General features: G+C 41.3%; 1 protein-coding gene across 2 annotated transcripts in view; it reads right to left on the bottom strand.

The window, feature by feature from the left end:
* Positions 1–23,769, bottom strand: part of NIPAL2 (NIPA like domain containing 2) — a 68,748-nt gene that overhangs the window by 23,679 nt on the left and 21,300 nt on the right. For both annotated transcript variants that reach the window (XM_048841321.2, XM_075125032.1), the window contains exons 2-5: positions 22,233–22,301; positions 17,805–17,976; positions 4,446–4,505; positions 682–803 (exon numbers count right to left, since the gene is read on the bottom strand). In XM_048841321.2, coding sequence (XP_048697278.1) covers positions 682–803; positions 4,446–4,505; positions 17,805–17,976; positions 22,233–22,301 — 423 coding nt within the window. The remainder of the gene's footprint in view (positions 1–681; positions 804–4,445; positions 4,506–17,804; positions 17,977–22,232; positions 22,302–23,769) is intronic.

Here is a 23,769-nt window from a genome sequence, read left to right as displayed (position 1 = left end):
CTGCATTTTTGAGAGACAGACATAGTCTTCCCACTCACTCTGGTCTTGTTCCTGAAGCTAATTAGAGTGCATCAAAGAGCAAGGATGGATTTTGAAGGTTTGTATATAGGAGAGCTAATCAAAGTGGTATTTTGGTATTTGAATTCAAATTCAGATGTTGATTAACAGCTAATAGCAACAGTGCAGAATCGTTCACTCAGCCAATCAGTGGAATAAGGAGCCATTTGACTTGGCTGGGCAACACAGGGAGCACAACTGAGCCATCTAATCAAAGAAGAAATAGGGCCCCATCTTCAAGACCACTATCATTTCAAGTTGTAAATAAATAAATACACTTAGATGCAGGTACAGAAAATGTGGAATAAATACGTTCAAATCACGTACAACCAGTGCCAATATTTACTCCCTCCCAAGCCACTAATATTTAAATTCTCCTCTTCTTGCAAATTCCCACCCTTTTCTCAATCTACCCTCTGCTCTTCTGAAGTTCTACAAATGTCAGGATCTGTTGGACCCAAGGGACGGAGAGGAGGAAAGCACTTGAGGAGCTCATCTGCAGCACATGGCTATGGCCATGGTACTGGGAACAATTTGTTTCAGGAGCAGCTGTTTGACATTGTGACTTGTGATGCAAAAATCAAGATATTTTGACTTACAGAGAATTATAAACAAGAAACTCACCACATAGATCAGAAACTGCCAGCTAATTAAATAATTCTGTATTTTAGTTGCCGTGAGCTCCTGGGTTACATTTGGAGCGAATGTCACCAACAAATATGTTCCTGCAATTGTCAGGGTTCCACCTTTAAATAAAACACACATTACTTTTACAAAGTATATTATTGTCCAATTTACCCTTCAAGCCCCTTTGAAAGTAGTTTCTGGCATAAAGTTAAGTCCATTTAATCAGATATACAATTAGTTAGTCATGTTGCCTGCATCTGAAGTCTTATCTAGTATGGTTTTTAAATAAATCCAGAAGAATTCTGGGGAACTCCTTCAGAACTGTAAAGAGACATTATCAGCATAATTTCATACTTTTCTGAAATAGGACCCTGGTTCAGCAAAGCATTTAAGAAGATGCTTGGCTTTAACACCAAATGCAGGACAAAGGAGAATCAGGTCTCTTATTTCTGATAGCCATGTCCCAAATTACTCTCAACTAAAAGGACATGCTGTTTATTGAGGCAGGGGCATATTCTCAGCTCGTGTAAATCAGTGTAGCTCCTCTGAAGTCAAAGTAGCTACACAGATTTACACTGCTAAGGATCTGGCCTGGAATCTCTAAGAGCAACAGATGTGTGACAACTTCAGAGCTAAGTGTGAAGCTAACATGAAGCCAGCACTTTTGCCACTCCCTACCATCCTTGTAGATCTACGAACTGTTTCATAAAAGGGCAGAGTTGATTTGCAAGAGGCTACTCAGCTATCTGGTTGTGGGGACCCCTTTTCAAGGTCAAACTTGTATTATTGTGTTTTTAATAAAAGTCTGGAACTTCTGCCCTGTGGATAGCCAGCTGACAAACACAGATGCTCCTGGGGATATCTAGATGTAACTGGGCTGATTACTGAGCTCAGAAGTTCCATTGATTAGCTAATATCTTGCCTAATTCAATGTAGTTGTTTTTTAAGTAATCATTAAACATTCTTGGAAACCAATAAATCAATATGGAACATGAGGTCTAAGAATACAAAACAAAGCACATCAGCAGGACATTGCTGGCACCCCTACAGCACGGTTTCTTTGGAAAAGCAGAACTGTACTAAATTTATGTGCCTGAAAAAACATCACCTATTTCCCATTATACAGCTCATTCCTGTGGAATGCAGCAACATTGTTAAATCCTTCATGCAAAGTCAAACTAACAGAAATAAAATAAATCAGTGTTGAATGCTAGTGAAAGCAACGTATAAGGCAATGATCAGCTGAGGGATGCAGTCTCAGTGTATCAGCTGAGTTGGCAGATTAGGATCCAAAACCGAAGTAAATATTATAGGCTGTTGGAACACCACTGAACCTCTTTCTCAAAAATGTGCACAACATCAGCTGTGCTATAATTATCACACTATGGACTAAATCTTGCTCAACATGCCACATGAGTAACATGTCCCCAGAAATATCCATGGCACTGCTCACTTGGGTAATTCATCTGGGAAGGCACAGTTTAAAAGAAAAAAACTGAAATCTGCTTGCCTCTTTCTGTTCAAATGCTTGATTCCTTCAAGGCTTTAAAAGAAGAATGCAGAGCAAGACAGTTTTGAAACACAACTAAAATCTTTGAGGCAGCCAGAAAGCCTACTGCTTTTACAACAAAGACCATGTTCCCCAGTAAGACATTTGACAACATGATTATCTCTCCTGACTTTTAGGAATGATTAAGTTAGTATAAAGGAGTAAATACTTCTAATTTTTTAAGTGAAGCTTTACTTTTTGTGTAATACCTACAGTGTAAAAACACCCTTTAATTTGAAAGAACAGCTAATCACCTAACCATTTGTATTGAACTTGCATCATGTTCATAAAATACTAAATACCATCTCAGAGTTAAAAATATGTAATGAAAGAGTGATCTTAAGTAAGTAATTTCTACCATATGTAAACCCTAAGTTACAGATCTAAGGCTAGAGGATTTTGGATCACTGTCTAATTTTCATACGCAAATAAGATTTTTAGGGCTGTTGATTAATTGCAGTTAACTTATACGATTAACTCAAAAAATTAATTGCCAATTGAAATGTATTAAAGATTTTTGGATGTTTTTCTAACTTTTCAAATATATCGACTTCAATTACAACACAAAATACAAAGTGTACAATTCTCGCTTTATATTATTTTTATTACAAATGTTTGCACTGTAAAAAGGACAAAAAAAGAAATAGTATTTTTCAATTCACTTCATACAAGTACTATAGTGCAATCTCTTTATCATGAAAGTGCAACTTACAAATGTAGTTTTTTTGTTACATAACTGCACTCAAAAATAAAAGCAATGTAAAACTTCAGAGCCTACATGTTCACTCAGTCCTACTTCTTGTTCAGCCATTCGCTAAAAGAAACAAGTTTGTTTACATTTACAGGAGATAATGCTGCCCTCTTCTTAATTACGTCACCTGAAAGTGAGAACAGGCATTCTCATGGCACTGTTGTAGCTGGCCTCGCAAGATATTTATGTGCCAGATGCGCTAAAGATTCATATGCCTCTTCATGCTTCGGCCATCATTCCAGAGGGCGTGCTTCCATGCTGATGTCGCTTGTTAAAAAAAGAATGCATTGATTAAATTTGTGACTGAACTCCTTGGGGGAGAATGGTATGTCCCCTGCTGTTTTACCCGCATTCTGCCATATATTTCATGTTATAGCAGTCTCGGAAGATGATCCAGCACATGTTGTTCATTTTAAGAACACTTTCACTGCAAATTTGACAAAATGCAAAGAAAATACCAATGTGAAATTTCTAAAGATAGCTACAGCACTCGACCCAAGGTTGAAGAATCTGAAGTGCCTTCCAAAATCTGAGAGGGACGAGGTGTGGAGCAGGCTTTCAAAAGTCTTAAAAGAGCAATGTGGAAACTACAGAACCCAAACCACCAAAAAAAGAAAATAAACCTTCTGCTGGTGGCACCTGACTCAGATGAGGAAAATGAACATGTGCTGGTCTGCACTGCTTTCGATCCTTATTGAGCAGAACTCGTCATCAGCATGGACGCATGCCCTCTGGAATGGTGGTTGAAGCATCAAGGGACATATGAATCTTTAGCGCATCTAGCATGTAAATATCTTGCAACGCCGGCTACAACAGTGCCATTCAAACGCCTGTTCTAACTTTCAGGTGACATTTAAACAAGAAGCAGGCAGCATTATCTTCCGAAAATGTAAACAAACTTGTTTGTCTGAGTGATTGGCTGAACAAAAAATAGGACTGATTGAACATGTAGGCTTTAAAGTTTTACATTGTTTTATTTTTGCATGCAGGGTTTTTTGTACATAATTCTACATTTGTAAGTTTCATGTAACTTTCATGATAAAGAGATTGCAGGACAGTACTTGTATGAGGTGAATTGAAAAATACTATTTCTTTTGTTTTTTACAGGGCAAATATTTGTAATAAAAATAAAGTGAGCACTGTACACTTTGTATTTTGTGTTGTAACTGAAATCAATATATCTGAAAATGTAGAAAACATCCAAAATATTTAAATAAATGGCATTCTATTATTAACAGCATTAATTACGATCAATATTTTTTATCACGCCATTAATTGCGATTAATTTTTTTAATCGCTTGACAGCCTAAAGTTTTTCCTTCCCATTGTGACTTGGGCCCGATTTTGAAAGTACATGCCTTTAAACATTTTCTGGGGCAAGTGGGGGTGTTTGAATTTGAGAGTTCCAGTTTGCTAAGCATATGGAACCACACATGCTTGTGTTAGCAACTGCTTACTTACCTAACATATCAGCAGCCCTCATGGTTTCTTTTAGGAATAAGACAGAAATAAACGCACTACCTGGGGAAAAAATATATATATTTATACAGCACTGTATTAAAATGGGATGGGCCAGGCATAAAACACATAATAACTGCTGTGATGGCTGCAGTATGCTTTGTCATGCAGATATTGAGGCTCAGTGCAGTGGTTGTATGATCAAGGGACTGGGAACATGGACTTCTGAAATCAAACTGAGCTGTCACTTACAATGGTGTATGTTGTAGGTGTAAATTCAAATTAACTCCATTGACTTTGGAAGAGCCTCCATTTTTGCTCTGGTGTAACTGAAGGCAGAATTCCGTCTTTAGGGCTGGTCTACGCATAGGTTTTGTACCATTTTAACTGTATCCATTTGAAACAGGTGCAGTTCAAGCATTGCGAAACCCAAATGTGGACATTGCTTATATATCACTATAGCTTCATCAGAAAAAATTCAAGCAGCACAAAAACTGAATGTAGAGTACTCCTGAGGGCCTTCTGCGCCAAAAAATTAAAAATTCTGCACGCATTTTAAAATTCTGCAAGCTTTATTTGTCAATAAATAAATGCAGAGGCTCTAGATGGCAATGAGGAGCACAGGCCACTGGCTGTACGAAGGTGGGAGATCACCCTGCAGCCTGATCCATCCCCCACCCCAGGGACATGGACTCAGTGGTGAGGCTGCACCCAACCCTGACACAGCACAAGGCCTGTGCCTGCCCCAGAAACACCCTGAGGCCTTGCCCCGCTGCACCAGGCACACCAGGTATGGGGGAGGCAGGCTCAACCAGGCAGAATCCAAGTGTGGAGGGGGTCTGTGTCAGGGAATCCAAGTGTGGGGTGAGAGGATTCTGTCTGGGACAATCTGGGTGCAGGCAGTTCAGTGGGGGGAGGGGTCTAGGTGTGGGGGGGCTCTGGATGCACAGAGGCTCATTGGGGGGGTTCCAGGTGCAGGGGCAATGGGACTCTGCAAAAGCTTCCAGGTGAAAGTGGGTGTGGCTCAGCAGAGGGGTCTGAGTGCTGGGGGAGTGGGGCTTGGTGGAGTGGGGGTCTGGGTGCAGTTAGTTGGGGGTCAGTGGCTTGGGGGTCTGGATGTGGGGGCTCAGGGTGGTGCAGGGAGGTGGGCTCATCAGGATGGGAGCTTGAGAACAGGGAGCTCAGTGGGGGATGGTCTGGGTTCCATCAGTGAGCTCAGTGGGGGCTGGAGGCAGGGGGTCTGGTTGTGGGGGGGCTCCAGATGTAGGGGTTGAGGTTCAGTGGGGTGGGGTTTGGGTATGGAGGGTTAGGTGGGTTCTGGATGTACAGGGTGAGGCTTGGTGGGGGCATCTGGTTTTGGGAGGTCCAGATGCATGGGGGTTGGGCAGATGGGGGGACAGCTGCCTCTACAGTGACCCCCACCCCTCACTGCTGAGGAGTGATGGGGCCAGGAAGCAGGGGAGGATGCGGAGCTTCCTGCAGCTGGGGGAGGTTTCTGGGGGCGGGTCTGACAGAACCCCAGCCACTCCTTGTAGGGGAAGAGGAAGTCCCATCCTCTCCTGCCTCCAGCCCAGGTGGGACTAGCAGCTGATCCCAGCTCAAAGTAGGAGTCACTGGCTGGGTGCCCCCAGCCCTGCGGTGATTTACCTCTCTGTCAGCTGCTCCCGGTGCCTGAATGATATAGCTGTGCAGCTAGGGAGTGGTGTGTGATTGCTCTTGCAGCTTCCCTTTGCTTCCCTGTCAGAAAGTCATTTTTCTTCAGGGAAGCAAAAAAATCTGTGGGGCACATTAATTTTGCACACGTGCAGTGGCACAGAATCCCCCCAGGTGTAGTAGACCGGCTCTATGCCCAGCTGTTCCCACTTCATGGCCATGCATAACTCTGAATCTCTCTGGGCTTCTCTTTATTCATCTGTACAGAGGTATGATAACACTTCCTTAAAGTACACAGTATTTGCAGAAGTACCTTAAAATCTGTGGACAAAAGCCACTATATACATGCAAATTACAGGACAAACTTTCTAATCTGCACTACTGACTAGGAGACTCGTTGTGATTTTCTGAAATTTGAAAATTAACATGTAACACACCTGCAGGACTAGGCGCTTTTTTAAGGTCTTCTAAGGGTCCCTGTGATGAGTAGCAGGGAGGACCTTAAGGCTTCTGAGAGGAAGGCAAAGTCAGGAGTATTGGGAGAAGTTAGTCACAACTCAGGGCAACCACATCCTTTTTTCTGAGACCCAACCCCTTTCCCTGGCCAACTCTCTCATTTTATCCCTCTTCCCCCGATGCCTACTTCCAGTCCTGCTTCATGTGGGGAAGTGGCAGTAGGTGAGCAGTTCAGAGCAGAAGCAGTGGCAGGGACCATGGCTGGATGAGTCAAGGCCAGGAACAGCATGAAATTGTTGACATCCCAGGAAGGGGGTTCTATTCTAGTACACTGTTGGGGAAGCGGGAGCTATGGAGGCGAGAACTTAATGGAAACCTCTCATTTAAGAGAAAGAATGAGAGAGAGAAAGGGACTTGAGGAGAGAAGGAGGCAGAGGTGAAATAAGGAGGAGAAAGATGGAATACGAGCTCACTTGTAAATTCCAAGAATGATTACAGAGGGAGGGGATGGAAGGATGATCTTGTGCCTCGAACACAGGATTGTTCTATTGTTCTCTTGTTCTCGAACACTGGGCTCTATTCCTGGCTATGCCATGAACTTCGTGTTTGACTGTTGGACAAATCACTTAACCTCTCATTGCTGACTTCTCTGCCTCAGTATCTCCATTTCACGGATGACAAAACAAAGCACCTGTGCCTAGCTGCCAAGCATATTTTGAGCATTTGCAAAACACCGCACAATCTTTGGCTAAAGAAATGCAAAGTAGTATCATTGTTTCTGCTATAGTGCTTGTCCTCATGGCTGTAAAATGCAATATCTGCATGTGCTCAAATGCATAAGACAAGGGAAAAACTATCCAGCCTGTGACCTGCTGCCTGGGGGAGAGCAACACATGTGACAAAGAGGGGACAAATGATTTCTTGAGTTGCAAAACACTTGTTAAAAAAAATCAGTGTGAGGTCTCCATGAACCTCAGGAGATAGACAAGACAATCAGCATTCAGCACTCACCCATTCCGCAGAAAGTCTCCCACCAGAAACACAACATTTTTCTAAACAGCTTAAATGTAAAGGATATGAAGAGTTATGGAGGTCTAGCTAAACCATTAATAATGAGAAAAGAAACTATTTCTGAAAGTGCATCTCGAAGATGTAGCTACTTAGCTGATTATGCTTCCTTTGCACAAGACTAAGATGACAGCTTTGGTGAACAAAAACACACTGGTATCCAAGCAACACCTTGTAAAACCAGAGCCAACCAACGAACCAAAAAAAAAAAAAGATAGGGGGGAGGTGTGGATGGGGGAGCCCCCCCCCCACCCTCAGAAACTGAATTACTGCTCTCTTTCTCTCCCTGCAATCACAGCTCTTTCAAATTTCATATCAGGCCATCTACCTAGACAGTTGCTATAACAACAAAGAACCATTGCTTAATGAACTGACGCTTCTGTAATAGAAGGGGTTTTTTGAGCCTGTGATCTTGTCATAGAAGTTAATCAATATGTTAAATGAAAGAACAAAAAGATTTGTGATCTACCCCTGCAAGGTACTGAGTACCGCTTGGAAGATGCCAAATGCCCTCAATTCCCATGAAAGTGAATGGGGAACGGAGGGTCTCCAACACCAGGGGAGGATAATAAATTTTAAGCCCTGATTCTTCAAACACACATGAGTAACTTTATGCACATAAGTACTCCTATTGACATCAGTGGGACTACTCAGATGGAGAGTTGCCAGTTCTTGCAATTTTTTCATAAGTTTTATAAATTTTGGTGTTTTTCTTAAAGCCCCAACTCCTGGGGTCATGGCATTGTGAGAATTCCACTGAGGATATGTCTCACTGCAATCAGCAGGTATGACTGCAGCATATCCAGACGTACCTGGGCTCATTTTGATCTAGCTAACTCATATAAAAATAGCAATGAAGCTGCAGCAGTATGGTGGCTCCACAGGCCAGCCATGCCCGCCCAAGACTTAGGGTACCTACCTGAACAGTTGCCATCCATGCTGCCACTACATCACACAGCTATTGTTATTTAAGCTAGTTTTGATCTAGCTAGATCAAAGCTAGCTTGGGTACATCAACACATACTGCAATCATACCTCCTGATTGCAGGACCCGTTAAGCACTTTTGAAGACTTTGTCCTAATGCTCAGCACCTAGTAAAATTTGGCCTGGACAAAGCAAGAGCTCATTGATTTAAAATTATATATCTAAAGGAGTCTTTGAGCTCCGTTCTACCCTGGGTTAGACATTGGTAGGAGCTACATACAAAACGGAGAAGATAGACCCCATGGAAAATATGGGCACTTTCTAAAGGCATGAAAAACCCAAGACTGAGTCTTCAAAAACAAGTTACTATTGCTCTGCAAGACTTATGATTTGCTGCAGTATCACAGTCATGCTAGGCAAAAACTACTGCATACAAAAGAAAAAAAATCTTCATTCAGGGGCTTAATTGTTCTGTTGAAACAACCTTGTCTTTCATGCATCAACATAATATAGGCTGTTTTGTATTCATTATCAGTGTAGTGCTACACCACACAAATTCCAGTTCCCTGAAAGAAATGTTTGGAAGACTCTTTATTCTGCATGATGTACAATTAGACATTTAACCAGGAAGAAATGTAGAGAACTACATTCATTAGTTTAGACCGTTGCTGATTTTCCCCAGGATTTTTTCTGTGTCTGGTTATCCTCAATTTCTGTGGCACAAGTAGAAATGGAGAATCATTTTAAATTTGATGTCTATCACTAATAAACAATTAATAGTTCGAGCAGTGATTGAAAAACAACTGTCGTCTCACAGATATGGAGTGTATAATTAGGTTTATTTTTGTTTTTCTTTTAAAAAGGAGTAATATAGAATCACAGTCACAGAAGCTGGTGACAAAAAACACATATTAGAATATTCAATCCATCCCTCTGTCAATGCAGGATTGATCCCTACAGTACTTTTTCTAGTGTTTTGACCAATTTAACCTTAAAAGATCCAAGTGATGAGATTTCCACCACTTTTTCCACTTAGAAACTATTCCACAGTGTAATATTTCATTGGTAAGGTGTTTCCCATTTATTAATCTTATCCCTTTCTAAATTTCATCCTATTACTCCGATTTATATTCCCATGTATTACCCTTAATAATTCCTCTCTCTTCTGTACGTTTATAACTTTCAAATATTTGTAAACCGTCCTTCCAGATCCCTTTTTCATATCTGAGACTAGCTCATTTACTTATTTTTTTAAATAGATCACACACACCCACACACAGTTTTTGTTGCTCTGCTGTGAAATCTCTCCCACTTGTCAATATCTTTCTGGTAATGTGTGACACAGAAGTGAAGTTCTGACTCATACTCTCTGTCTATTAAGCCTGGTTAGAGCAAGCACAAGATCACATCCATTATTTAAGGGGGAATAACTTAAAACTGTATATTTTGCAACATCACTAACAACAATTTAGATGAAATGTGAAAGAATGTTTACCTGGCATTATTTAAGCCCTTCTGTCAATTTCATTTTCAAGAGGCAGAACCTCAGCTAATGTAAATTGTCATAGTCCCATTGAAGTCAGTAGAGCTATGATAATTTACACCAGTTGAGGATCTGTCTTCAGGTTCTTAGTGCCACAGTGTTTAAGTTTCAAACACTGCAGAGGGACCAACTTTCTTCATTGTTTTTTAATGGTGAAAACACTACTTTTGGTCTTGTTCAACCTCTTGAATAAATAAGTCCTAAATCTTTTCATCCAGCACAGACTTTAGATACTGCAAAGGGTATCTCTCCTGGAGGCCTATAGGAAAAGAATTTTTCTCCCCAGGTCATAGAATGGCTACAGAGTCATTCTTTAACCTCCACTGCATCAGCCTATGTCCCTAAAATATGCCACTCCATGAATGGAGCTAGTGAATAACTAGGAACAGGGAGAAAAATTAGACTACTGACCTATTATGGTTCATTTTGATGAGGGATACTTAGATACTATGGTGATGGATGCTCTTATGTACACTTGGCTAGACAGATTAGATAAAGCCCTGGATCTCTCCCTGTGTCAAGACATATCACAAAAGGAAGAAAATGAAACAATGATTGCATGCATACACAAAATTAAACAAGAAGTTAGATGTAATTTCTTAGTGTCAGTGCCATTCTGCCCAAGAAGTGTAAGAAGAAGTGCATAACAGTTAATTGGTCAATCAAGCCTATTTTTATCATGCAAGATAGATATTAATGTTGTCCTGAACACAAAAGAAAGGGAGGAATTACAAAAGTAAGTCATTCAAATAGTGACCTTTTCCTATCCATTACACACTGAAGATGTGGCACGTCAAGGATGACTGAGTGGCAGAGGCAGAAAGGGAAAGATGGTGGACAAGATGTCAGAAAAAGGTCTTTTCCATACCTAGCTTCTTCTTCCATCAAAAAAGTAACCAAAATATTGGAGGCTGGTATCAACAGAGAACTGTAAATCTTAGTTAATTCAAGATGCTGAATAAGAAAGAAAGAAAGAAAGAAAGAAAGAAAGAAAGAAAGAAAAAGAGGACTACACAGAAAACTATAACATCCAGCTATGTGTTCTTTTAGAATGAGAAGAATAAATGCATTTAAAAAAAATTCTGAAATAAAACTTTCTGGAGACTTATTTCAGGGCTGCTCTTAGCCGAGTTCTCAGAACCACAGGTCCTCATTTATCACAGGGATGTTACATAATAACGAACGGGAGAGGAGGTGGACCATGCAACATAGTTCCACTCTGCGAAAATGTCTGAGAACCATTCCCCCAAAGAACTGCTTTTCAACTATATCATCTTTAAAGTATCAGAACAAACTTCTTGACCCAAAGCCATTTGGGAATGGATATATGAGAATGCAAAAGCATCTCAGCAATGCCAATCTTAGTGGATTATGCATAAAACCAATTTTTCATAGAGTGATAAGAACTGTATAAAAGATGGCCTCTGATATCACAGCTCTCTCCTTATTTCCTGCCAATTTATTGAAAGCCTGAAGAAGAAATAAGAATCACCTGTTATAAATCTTTGCAAGCAGGCTGGCTAACCTAGTGAGGAGGGCTTTAAACTAGGTTCACTGGGGAAAGGAAACCAAAGTAAGTGAGGTAAGTGGGGAAGTGGGATACTGGGAGGAAGCACGAGCAGGAGCACGTGAGAGGGGAGGGCTCCTGCCTCATACTGAGAAAGAGGGGTGATCAGCGGGTTATCTCAAGTGCCTATACACAAATGCTCGAAGCCTGGGAAACAAGCAGGGAGAACTAGAAGTGCTGGCAAAGTCAAGGAATTATGATGTGATTGGAATAACAGAGACTTGGTGGGATAACTCACATGACTGGAGTACTGTCATGGATGGATATAAGCTGTTCAGGAAGGACAGGCAGGGCAGAAAAGGTGGGAGAGTTGCACTGCATGTAAGGGAGCAGTATGACTGCTCAGAGCTCAAGTATGAAACTGCAGAAAAACCTGAGAGTCTCTGGATTAAGTTTAGAAGTGTGAGCAACAAGGGTGATGTCATGGTGGGAGTCTACTATAGACCACCGGACCAGTGGGATGAGGTGGACGAGGCTTTCTTTCAGCAACTCACAGAAGTTACTAGATCGCAGGCCCTGGTTCTCATGGGAGACTTCAATCATCCTGATATCTGCTGGGAGAGCAATACAGCGGTGCACAGACAATCTGGGAAGTTTTTGGAAAATGTAGGGGACAATTTCCTGGTACAAGTGCTGGAGAAACCAATTAGGGGCAGAGCTCTTTTTGACCTGCTGCTCACAAACCAGGAAGAATTAGTAGGGGAAGCAAAAATGGATGGGAACCTGGGAGGCAGTGACCATGAGATGGTCAAGTTCAGGATCCTGACACAAGGAAGAAAGGAAAGCAGCAGAATATGGACCCTGGACTTCAGAAAAGCAGACTTTGACTTCCTCAGGGAACTGATGGGCAAGATCCCCTGGGAGAATAACATGAGGGGGAAAGGAGTCCAGGAGAGCTGGCTGTATTTTAAAGAAGCCTTATTGAGGTTACAGGGACAAACCATCCTGATGTGTAGAAAGAATAGTAAATATGGCAGGCGACCAGCTTGGCTTAACAGTGAAATCCTTGCTGATCTTGAACTCAAAAAAGAAGCTTACAAGAAGTGGAAGATTGGACAAATGACCAGGGATGAGTATAAAAATATTGCTCGGGCATGCAGGAGTGAAATCAGGAAGGCCAAATCACACCTGGAGTTGTAGCTAGCAAGAGATGTTAAGAGTAACAAGAAGGGTTTCTTCAAGTATGTTAGCAACAAGGAGAAAGTCAAGGAAAGTGTGGGCCCCTTACTGAATGAGGGAGGCAACCTAGTGACAGAGGATGTGCAAAAAACCAATGTACTCAATGCTTTTTTTGCCTCTGTCTTCACGAACAAGGTCACCTCCCAGACTGTTGCACGGGGCAGCAAAGCATGGGGAGGAGGTGACCAGCCCTCTGTGGAGAAAGAAGTGGTTCGGGACTATTTAGAAAAGCTGGACGTGCATAAATCCATGGGGCCGGATGCGTCACATCCGAGAGTGCTAAAGGAGTTGGCGGATGTGATTGCAGAGCCATTGGCCATTATCTTTGAAAACTCATGGCAATCAGGGGAAGTCCCAGACGACTGGAAAAAGGCTAATGTAGTGCCCATCTTTAAAAAAGGGAAGAAAGAGGATCCTGGGAACTACAGGCCAGTCAGCCTCACCTCAGTCCCTGGAAAAATCATGGAGCAGGTCCTCAAGGAATCAGTTCTGAAGCACTTGGCGGAAAGGAAAGTGATCAGGAACAGTCAGCATGGATTCACCAAGGGCAAGTCATGCTTGACTAATCTAATTGCCTTCTATGACGAGATAACTGGCTCTGTGGATGAGGGGAAAGCGGTGGACGTGTTGTTCCTTGACTTTAGCAAAGCTTTTGACATGGTCTCCTGCAGTATTCTTGCCAGCAAGTTAAGGAAGTATGGGCTGGATGAATGGACTATAAGGTGGATAGAAAGTTAGCTAGATTGTCGGGCTCAATGGGTCGTGATCAATGGCTCCATGTCTAGTTGGCAGCCGGTATCAAGTAGAGTGCCCCAAGGGTCGGTCCTGGGGCCGGTTTTGTTCAATATCTTCATAAATGATCTGGAGGATGGTGTGAATTGCACCCTCAGCAAGTTTGCAGATGACACTAAACTGGGAGGAGAGGTAGATATGCTGGAGGGTAGGGATAGGATACAGAAGGACCTAGACAAATTGGAGGATTGGGCCAAAAGAAATCTGATGAGGCTCAACAAGGACAAGTGCAGAGTCCTGCACTTAGGACGGAAGAATCCCATGCACCGCTATAGACTAGGGACCGAATGGCTCGGCAGCAGTTCTGCAGAAAAGGACCTAGGGGTTACAGTGGACGAGAAGCTGGATATGAGTCAACAGTGTGCCCTTGTTGCCAAGAAGGCCAATGGCATTTTGGGTTGTATAAGTAGGGGCATAGCCAGCAGATCGAGGGACGTGATCATTCCCCTCTATTCGACACTGGTGAGGCCTCATCTGGAGTACTGTGTCCAGTTTTGGGCCCCACACTACAAGAAGGATGTGGAAAAATTGGAAAGAGTCCAGCGGAGGGCAACAAAAATGATTAGGGGACTGGAGCACATGACTTATGAGGAGAGGCTGAGGGAACTGGGGATGTTTAGTCTGTGGAAGAGAAGAATGAGGGGGGATTTGATAGCTGCTTTCAACTACCTGAAAGGGGGTTCCAAAGAGGATGGCTCTAGACTGTTCTCAGTGGTAGCAGATGACAGAACAAGGAGTAATGGTCTCAAGTTGCAGTGGGGAGATTTAGGTTGGATATTAGGAAAAAATTTTTCACTAGGAGAGTAGTGAAGCACTGGAATGCGTTACCTAGGGAGGTGGTGGAATCTCCTTCCTTAGAAGTTTTTTAGGTCAGGCTTGACAAAGCCCTGGCTGGGATGATTTAATTGGGGATCGGTCCTGCTTTGAGCAGGGGGTTGGACTAGATGACCTCCTGAGGTCCCTTCCAACCCGGATATTCTATGATTCTATGAATGTAAACACTATTTTGAATGTTTAAAAACATAAAAATGCTATTTTAAGATCTATTTTTAAAAATACATTATTAAAAATGTACTGTTTTCTTTCCTTGGAGAAGAGAACAGCTGTCAGCTCAAACTATTTAATACTCTGGACAGATGTAAGAGCTCACATCATTACAACTGTTCAAAGAATATTCCCACTGTGTCACTCAAAAACATGGTCTGGTCTTCTTGGATTGAATCTATTTTTTAAAAAAATACTATTATAGGCCAAATTTCTGGCCCACATCTTCACAGTGCTGGATGCCCTCTATAAAACTCACTAATGTCACCACCTCATAGGATCAGGCACAGAGTTTTCACTTTAATTGAAAACAAAATATTCATATCATCACTTTAAATGTATAATCTGTAATATGTATAGTACAGCATGGTAACACACAGCGTATCCAATCCTAGGAGCAGGTCCATTATAAGTACTGTAAGAAAATAAGAAATGCCAGATTGTCTTATTTGACAGATTCATGACAGAGGGATGATATTTTGAAAAATATGCACAAAGAGGGCAGAGGTAAGGTTGTCTGTTCAAATAAATTTAAGAAATTTTACTTTTGAGTGCTTAATTTCTCAATCTTAACACTGAACTATGATCTATGGAAAGAAGCACATTCAACTTCAGTGCAAAATTGAAGCCAGCTTGGGTGTGACCCCCTCCCCCCTGAACTAGCTGAAATGTAATGAGAAAAATATTTCTTCTATTAGAAGACCTGCTCTAGAAGTTACTTTTGCCCAGTTATTAGCAGAAGGCGATATTTGACTTGATCAGTCCATCACAGCTCAAAAGGAGGGCCTAAACTTCACAAAATACTGTTTCCATGGCTGTAGTTTCAGTAAGAAAACATCTTGTGGTAGGAAATATTACTGGAGGTGTTGACTTCATCAGCACACTGAATCTGGTAGTTTATTTCTTCTTTCTTGACATTTGCAGTTTACTTTCCTTTCTTTAACATTGTTGAGAGGTTATCTAACTAAAATAGTTTGTGTACAAACTAAGTACTGGAGAAACAGGCAGAGTAAGGTACAGAACTGCTAGATGAATGTGTTTGCTGGACAATGTATAATTTCATAGTTCTACATTGCTTAAGAAAATGATATTCAGAGTGGGTAGAAGGGAATGGAATATAAAGTGTTGTAGGGATATTCATATTTTAAAACCAAATTTTGGTTTGGTTAAAAAGACAGTGAGAGGCAGGGCAGTGAGAATAATGTAATGTTTATGGAAATGTTTTCCATGATTTTTGGAGAGTACGAGGAGCAGGAGAAGCAAGAGAGACAGATGGTTTAATGAAAACATTTCTCTGCAAACCTAGGTGGAGAGAAAGATACAAAGAACGTGAAATTGACCAGATCTAGTTTTGCTGTCCAAACTGAATAAAGTGCAAAAAGCAAACACAATATAAAGTAGAATGAAGAAATTAAAAAAAAACCCACTTTTTAAAATCGAATGGGTTGCTGGGTAGTTTTTTAATACTGATTTTTATCTGAACAATGCTTCTTTGGATTTCCAGTACATCTGGAACTGGCAAGATTTGCAATTGCTGAAGTTATTACTATTGCCACTACAAAGCCCATATGTATGTGTCAGCCCAACATATTGTTTGACCCTCAGGTAAATATTTCATTTCCTTGTATGATAAATCCTTCCAAGGACTGTGCGTTCTGATGTACAGTTGGACTTGATGCCAAAACTCAGGGACATTTTAATGTTAAAGGGCACAGTAAGCTGCCTGCACCTTCCCTTCTTGCACACACACCCACCCCTCACATGCACGCGCTTGAATGAAACCTTCCACTACAGCCAGGAAGTCTGCAGGGAAAAAGAGTCTGAAGAAAGACTCCAGGATGCAGTATCATTTTCAGAAGTGTTTATTCTGGGAGGAAAACTGATAGAAAGGGACAGTCCATGAAATACATGCTGTTTCTGGTGTCAAGATGAACTCCGGTGTATCTGGATTCTGATACGGCTGCACTGGATGCTTCAGTTTTGCATGTGAAGCAACGTTACTAAGGGATGCAGCTGCACCAGTCAATTCCTATTTCTGCAGCTTCTGTGCTATGCTAGCCTATCTACTGTAATCTCCACTGGTACAGATGAGACAAAACTGTTTAAAAATAAATTTCCCCAGAAAAGAAGAAACAGAATATAAATGAAATACCACCACCATAACTAAAATTATGAAAAGGTTTTGTCCCTGTAGTGATTGGGTGCTTAAATGCATTAATAAAAGGCTCTAAATATGGAATAAGACATAATAAAATAAGGGCCATGATATAAATAATTATTTGAAAGGTCTGTTGATTTGTCCTATGAAAGCACAAGATGGCAGCATTAGCAGTGCCCCAGAACAAAGTAAAGGTTTCTGGAATTTTGTAGGCCTCTCTAATCACGTAGGCCTCTTATCAGAGGAGGTAGAACAGTTTATGCACTTAATAAACTTCCCAAAAGAGAGAAGGAACCAAAGACGCTAATCTGAGGAAAAGCACAACTTGGTGCAAACGCACACAGTGGCATTCACTATGGTACAAGGGCTCAGGAGAGCCACTCAGCACTGTTTAAGCTTCCTAGTGCAGCTGTGCTTGTGGAGTGAACAGTAGAGCATAGGGCAGAGGAAGAAGGGAGTGCCAGAAAAGGGTCGGTGTGGAGGCCATGCATAAGTCTGCATGGAGGATGGTGATGGGCAAGGGACAGCATGGGAAAGCCAGCTGATGCCACGGTGAGAGGCAACTGTATAAGACAGAGAAAAGTATGTAAGCACAAAAGGCTCAATCCAAAGCTCACCAAAGTCAAAGGAATGACTTCTGTCCATGTCAATGGGCCTTGGCTCAGGACCCATTGTGGGGTACCTCAAACAACTGGATATTGACCCAACACGTACTGCAGTTCTACATAGAAGTATCCTAGAGCACTAAGCCAAACTATGGGATAGATTAATATGGGCTCTTTTGCATTGAATAGGGGTTTACTTTAAATTTCCATCCTATTCAATTGTATGATTCATTCACTTCCAGACTGTAATAGCACTACTTCCCCCCAAATTCTCTCTTCTCTCTGCAATTCCTCTTGTATTTTTCTTATACTTCTCACTAACAACTGTTTAGTAAAATATCTACATAAATAAAACATGGAAAACCAGCTCACCTATGACGGATACACATCCTAATGGAGCTATAAGGGCGGCTGGAGCAAATCCATAAGCTGCAGCATTCCCCAGCTCTCCGAGCCCCATGAGGATAATTCCACACCACCACAGCTTGCTTGTGTAATAGGGCTTTTCATTTGCTTGGCATGCCAGTCGGAGATGAGCATATTTCTGGAAGTTAATTATTAGGAACAGATGAAAAAGAAGCTTTCATTGTGTTAATACATAGAATGAAATTTGAATAATTAGGGGGCCTGTCAACTGCAAATTCCAGGTATGTCAAGATTTCCTCTTTTTTTAAAATTAGTTTCAGTTTGATGTTGCAGACATAGTACTTTGTACTAATACTGTGCTACTTTGGCTTGATGCTTCCTTAACCAAATACCCTGGTTTGAAATGATGAAAAAGCTACCCCATGAAATAAATCCACCCGAAAAAATATCAAGGAACTCTGAAGTTAATATATAGTCTAGAAGGCTAACACTACAACCCTCTGGTGTTATTTCAAAGGGCTTTTCAGGAAGAAAAAAATTTTTTCCCAGGGTAGCCTAAGTGGCAATGCAATTGTATGAAGCTGAAGCCACAAACCAGGTGAAGTTGGCCATAGAGGAATGTGCTCCTTCTAGCTTATCCATGAAGCGGCTTCAAAGACAGTTTAAGAATAAAACTGTGTGCAACTAAGCATGGCTAGTATCAGGAGGAACTGGCATTCCCTTTCACACAAAACGGGGCCTAATTCTGCTTGCCTAACTCACGCATGACTTTAGTAGGATTACACACATTAGTGAAGCAAGCAGGATTTGGGCCATGATCACCTGCTATACAAAAAAACAAACAAAAAGACCCTAGCACATTATAAAGCATAATCTGGGTTGGCTTAGTCTCAGTGCAAGAAAGTTTGTCAACACTGTCTATGTTCCAAATGTCTTAATTTCTATTTCAACAGTACAGTATAACATAAGCAAATAACAGTTTGTCAACCCCTTTTTCTACAGGGCAGAAGTACTATTTTCTTGCACGGTGATTGTTTCCTATTTAGTTTTACACCTAGAATTGTGCTGTGACCGAATATTTTGATGACCTTGGTCATTCAGGGCTTCTAAAATAGAGTTCCGGCTGCCTGAAATCACTAAAAGGAGTGAGCAGGTGATAGTCAAGAATGTATAATTATTGGGTGGATATGCAGTTTTCACTATGCTAGTCTTGCTAGTGCATGATACTCTGCCTATCATGCGGCCTAATATTATCTCAGTTTCTCCCATCAGTCTGTATCCATCTGTTGTCTCTTGTCTTAGATTATAAACTCTTTGGAGCAGGAACCATTTTTTTGTTCTGTGTTTGTACATCATCTAGCACAATAGGTCCTGGTCTATGACTAAGGCTCCTAGGTACTATGTTACTGCAAATACATACATAAATAATAATCTATTTGGTCTCACATACAGAGCCAAATTTCTCACCAGCCCTTCTGCACAGTGTAAGAAGTAGTAACCAAGAGGGCTGGTGTTACAGCTCTACCTAGACCTGGTTGGAACAATGCCTTTTTCCTTGTGGAAAATTTCAGTTTTTTGGCAAAAAATCTAAAACCAATCTAAAACCTTTTGATTTGGAAATACTGAGGCAGTGCCTCATGGGAGTTGTAGTTCAGATGTCCCGTTCTCCTCTAGAGGCTGGGCTCTCTGGTCAGATGACATCTCCCATGATGCACCAGGTTCTTGCCTCTGGATGCGGGGAGGGGGTGCACCATGGCAGTTGCACAGCTGTCGTGCTCCCTGTGGAAGGATGTCCAACAGGGGGAGTCCCGGCCATGAAGCGGAATGGGAGGATGAGGCAGCTGAAGTGGCATTTCAGAATCTCATGAGGCATTCTCATGAGGCCCCGGAGTGGCATTTCAGAATCAACATATTTTGGTTTTTGTCTGAAATATTTCAATTTTCAGGCTTCAGTTTAAAAAAATAATCCACAGAAAGCTGACACTTTGGGTTAGAAATTCCATTTAGTCAAAAACCTAATTTTCTATTGAAAAACGATTTAGAAGGAAAATTTCTGATGAGCTCTAACTGTACCCTCATTCTGTTCCCTCACCCCCAAAAACCCACATGGAGGCCCCGAGAAGAATTCTAGAGTGCATGAAGAGACACCTTCCATGTATGTGATCATACAACCTCAATCCACTGGCAGCTCTTACACATCCTCCTCTGTTCAGATTGCTCATGCTCTAAGCATAAGTATTTTGCCCACATGAGAATTCTGAGGGCATTTCCAATGCAGCCGAAATGCAGTCACCCATCTGTACTGACTTTGGTGTGTTTGTTTGCAGACTGCTTTTTTATTTGGGGCCCAATGGAGGGGGTGAAGGGAACACAGGGAAAAGGAGTCATTTGGTGGGTGGGATAGTGAAGAGTAACGAAGTTTGGCCTCTATCCATTAATATTAATAGGAAAATAAATGTCGGGGTTTAAAGAAGTCAGGTGTCCATTTAATAAACATCTGTTTCATTACTAAAGGGGACAATGCCATTTTTATAGGGCAATAGAAGTTTCTGCTGCAATTGGTTATCCGTGGGGAGAGGGAGTAAGTCTTCATTAAGTTTGTACACACTGTTTAAAGAAAGGAAGATGCCTCAGTTCAAATTCAGCCCAGGTTGTTAATGAATAAAAGTTAATGCTTGTTTGCAGGCCAGTGTATTCTCAGGGTGCTTCCTAGTGAAGGTCCACCTTAGAAAAAACACTTTAAGCAAGACCAGGGACAGAAACTCTGAATTACCTCTTCACCCTGACCTTGATCAAACTTCCACTGTAGCCAATGAGAGAGATTTTCCATTAGAGTTGGATCTGCCCCCATTAGAGGAGATCCTAGTCTCCAACCCAAAATTGAGGAACACTGGCTGTGTCTTAGAACAATGGCAAATTACAAGGGGTCTGCGGATACACAGAATACTTCTGTTTCTGGGGCTGTCAATCTAGAACCATTCAAAAGCACTAAATCCACTTAAGAAAATAGACGTGGGCTGGTGAAGAAGTTCCCTGGTTGAATAAAAAGGTGTATTAGTGAATTTTATATTCCACAGACTTTCATGAAAGACTGTGTAAAAGAGATTATGCTCAGAGATAGAATTGCGGTTGCATCCTTAATAGACAAAATCAGTTTTATACTAAGGGGGCTTAAAAAAACCTGAATACAATGTTACCAAAGTAATTTTGCAAGAAATCTCTTTTATTTTTTTTAAATCTTCAAAGCTTCAAACATGGGTTCTGCCCGTAAACATTCATTGGTAAGATTACTGAAAATACTTAAAGGGACATTTTCAAGATAAAAAAAATCACAATAAAAATGGTTACTGTTTAACTAGTAGCAATTTTGATTATTAAAACAGAACAGATTTTAAGAATTCACATCGGTGATCCTTACTCATGCCAACAGTCCAACTGCGTTCAAGGGATTACTCTTGAAGGTGAAGTTGCAAGGTCAGGACCACAGTTTGCTTTTTGTCCTTTATGCTATTTATTATTAGCATTTCCTTCAACTTGCACAATGAAACTAGGCTGGCGAGCACTGCTTTCCGCCCCAATCTTGCAAACATTTAAGTAAATGTGTTAATTTATTTACAAGACTAGTTTTATTAAACAGGATTGGGGCCTTTGTTTATTGGCAGCTTCACTTTAGGATTTGCATTCACTAACACACTGGCTCTCAAGCAGTGGCGTATTAATGCCTAGGCCGACAAGGCCTAGGCCTAGGGCGGCAAATTTGCAGGGGCGGCAAATTTATAATAGCAGCCAGAGGCTGCTTCCCCCAGTGCCGGTTCGCGCCCTCCGCCCCCGCCCCAACTCCACCCCTTCCCGCCCCCATTCCCTGCCCCTCCCTGCCCCTATTGGTCCCCTTCCTCAAATCCCCGCCCCGGCCCCGCCTCCTCTCCTGAGCACCCTGTGTTCCGCCCTTTCCCCCTCCTTCGCGAAGCTGTTTCGTGCACAAGCACTGGCAGGGAGTAGGAAGAGGCAGGACGCGGCGGCACGCTCAGGGGAGGAGGTGGAGGTGGAGGTGAGCTGGGGCAGGGGAGTTGCTGGGGGGGGGGGGAGGCGGCAATTATTTCTGGGCCTAGGGGCAGCAAAATCATTAATCCACCACTGCTCTCAAGTTGAGGGTGACAATCACCACTGGGGTCATGAAGAGGTCCAAGGGTGTAGTGTTTTTATGGCTAGTTGGAGGGAGGAATTCTGAAACTTTCTTCTATTGTAACATGGGGTCACAATATAGACAAGGTAGAGAACCATTGCACTATCACAGAGTTACTGGTTGTGGGGGAGCCTACATTCAGTGAACTATTAAAATGATTATTTAAAAAGTGCTTTAATTAGATAAATAAAACATACATCATTTACTAAAATTTAAATAAATCAAAATAATTAGAAAAAATTATTTCATACCTGGATATTCAAAGAGATACTAATCAGAAAATTTCCAGTGATTGCCAACAAAACACCCAAGAGCTGAGTCTGCAAAATTTAATTAAAAAACAAAGAAAATTAAAACATTGCTACTTATGAATTTATACAGGCATAATAGAACAGAAGGATCCTGCTTACACTTTTGTGAAAGGATAAATCAGGAATAAATTAAATAAAATAAATATAATTGATTTTTTCACTTATTGAATTCATGCCTCACTAACTAAATCAATGAGGACTGTCTCTGTCTGAATACCCATAAAGATAATGAAGATGGTGCATTCTGCCTAGGACATGAGCAGTAAACAACTGTAAATTGAAGGTTATTCCATTGTACAAGTTGTTTTTGCCATCCTTTGAAATTGTAGTATATCCAAAGAAAGCTTGATAGGATTTGAGAAGATGTTATACTGACATGAATTTTTTATACAGCTAAGAATGTTTAACAATTTTATTATATATATATATATATATATATATATATATATATATATAATATACACATTGTAAGGAGAGTGGTCACTTTAGATAAGCTATTACCAGCAGGAGAGTGAGTTTGTGTGTGGGGGGGGAGTGAGAAAACCTGGATTTGTGCTGGAAATGGCCCAACTTGATTATCATACACATTGTAAGGAGAGTGGTCACTTTAGATAAGCCATTACCAGCAGGAGAGTGGGGTGGGAGGAGATATTTTTTCATGCTTTGTGTGTATATAATAAGATCTTCTATACTTTCCACAGTATGCATCCGATGAAGTGAGCTGTAGCTCACGAAAGCTTATGCTCAAATAAATTGGTTAGTCTCTAAGGTGCCACAAGTACTCCTTTTCTTTTTGCGAATACAGACTAACACGGCTGTTACTCTGAAACCTGTCATTATAGAGGCTAGAGGCTAAGTCAACAGCAATCAGACTGTGCACACCACAGTACAGTCATTTGTGTGCTAATGTATTCATCATATAACACAAGATATCCAGCAACACAGGTATCCTGATAATTTCCTTAATGCATTTTGTTATTTCACCACATTCTGTTTGAGTTGGGATGTCTGCTTTCCAATAAGATTAGCAAACTTTACACAAAATTGGGAAATTCAAAAAATGAAAACAGCATACATTATTTGGAAAAAATTATATGTAGGTGCTACTTCAGCAAGCTCAAATGCCAGGCTACACTACAAAGTAACCTGTGTGGGTGCACCATGTTATAACAGTTGTGTCCTGATCATGGTATAACGCAGTTTGGTCTTGGCAGGGTGGAAACCATGTTTCTAGTACCATGTGACACAATTCAGAGCAACTGAATCTGTATTTCCCCTCTATGGTCCAGCAAGGGCCCCACTCTCAGGCTTCGGGCTCCCAAGCAGTCGTCTTTCTCCCATCTGATTTGGGTACTCCAAGCTGAACAGTTTCCTACCTTCACTTTTCCCTACCCATCAAAAGACAGTCTGTTTAAGCAGGCCTGCTTGCTTTTTCTTCAGAGACTAATAAGGGTAGTTGCTCACAGTTATAAATGAC

The sequence above is a fragment of the Caretta caretta genome, chromosome 2, assembly GCF_965140235.1.
Source record: "Caretta caretta isolate rCarCar2 chromosome 2, rCarCar1.hap1, whole genome shotgun sequence".
In the NCBI taxonomy this organism is placed as follows: domain Eukaryota; kingdom Metazoa; phylum Chordata; order Testudines; family Cheloniidae; genus Caretta; species Caretta caretta.
Note: the sequence above shows the minus strand (reverse complement) of the source record. Positions and strands in the feature narration are given on the sequence as shown.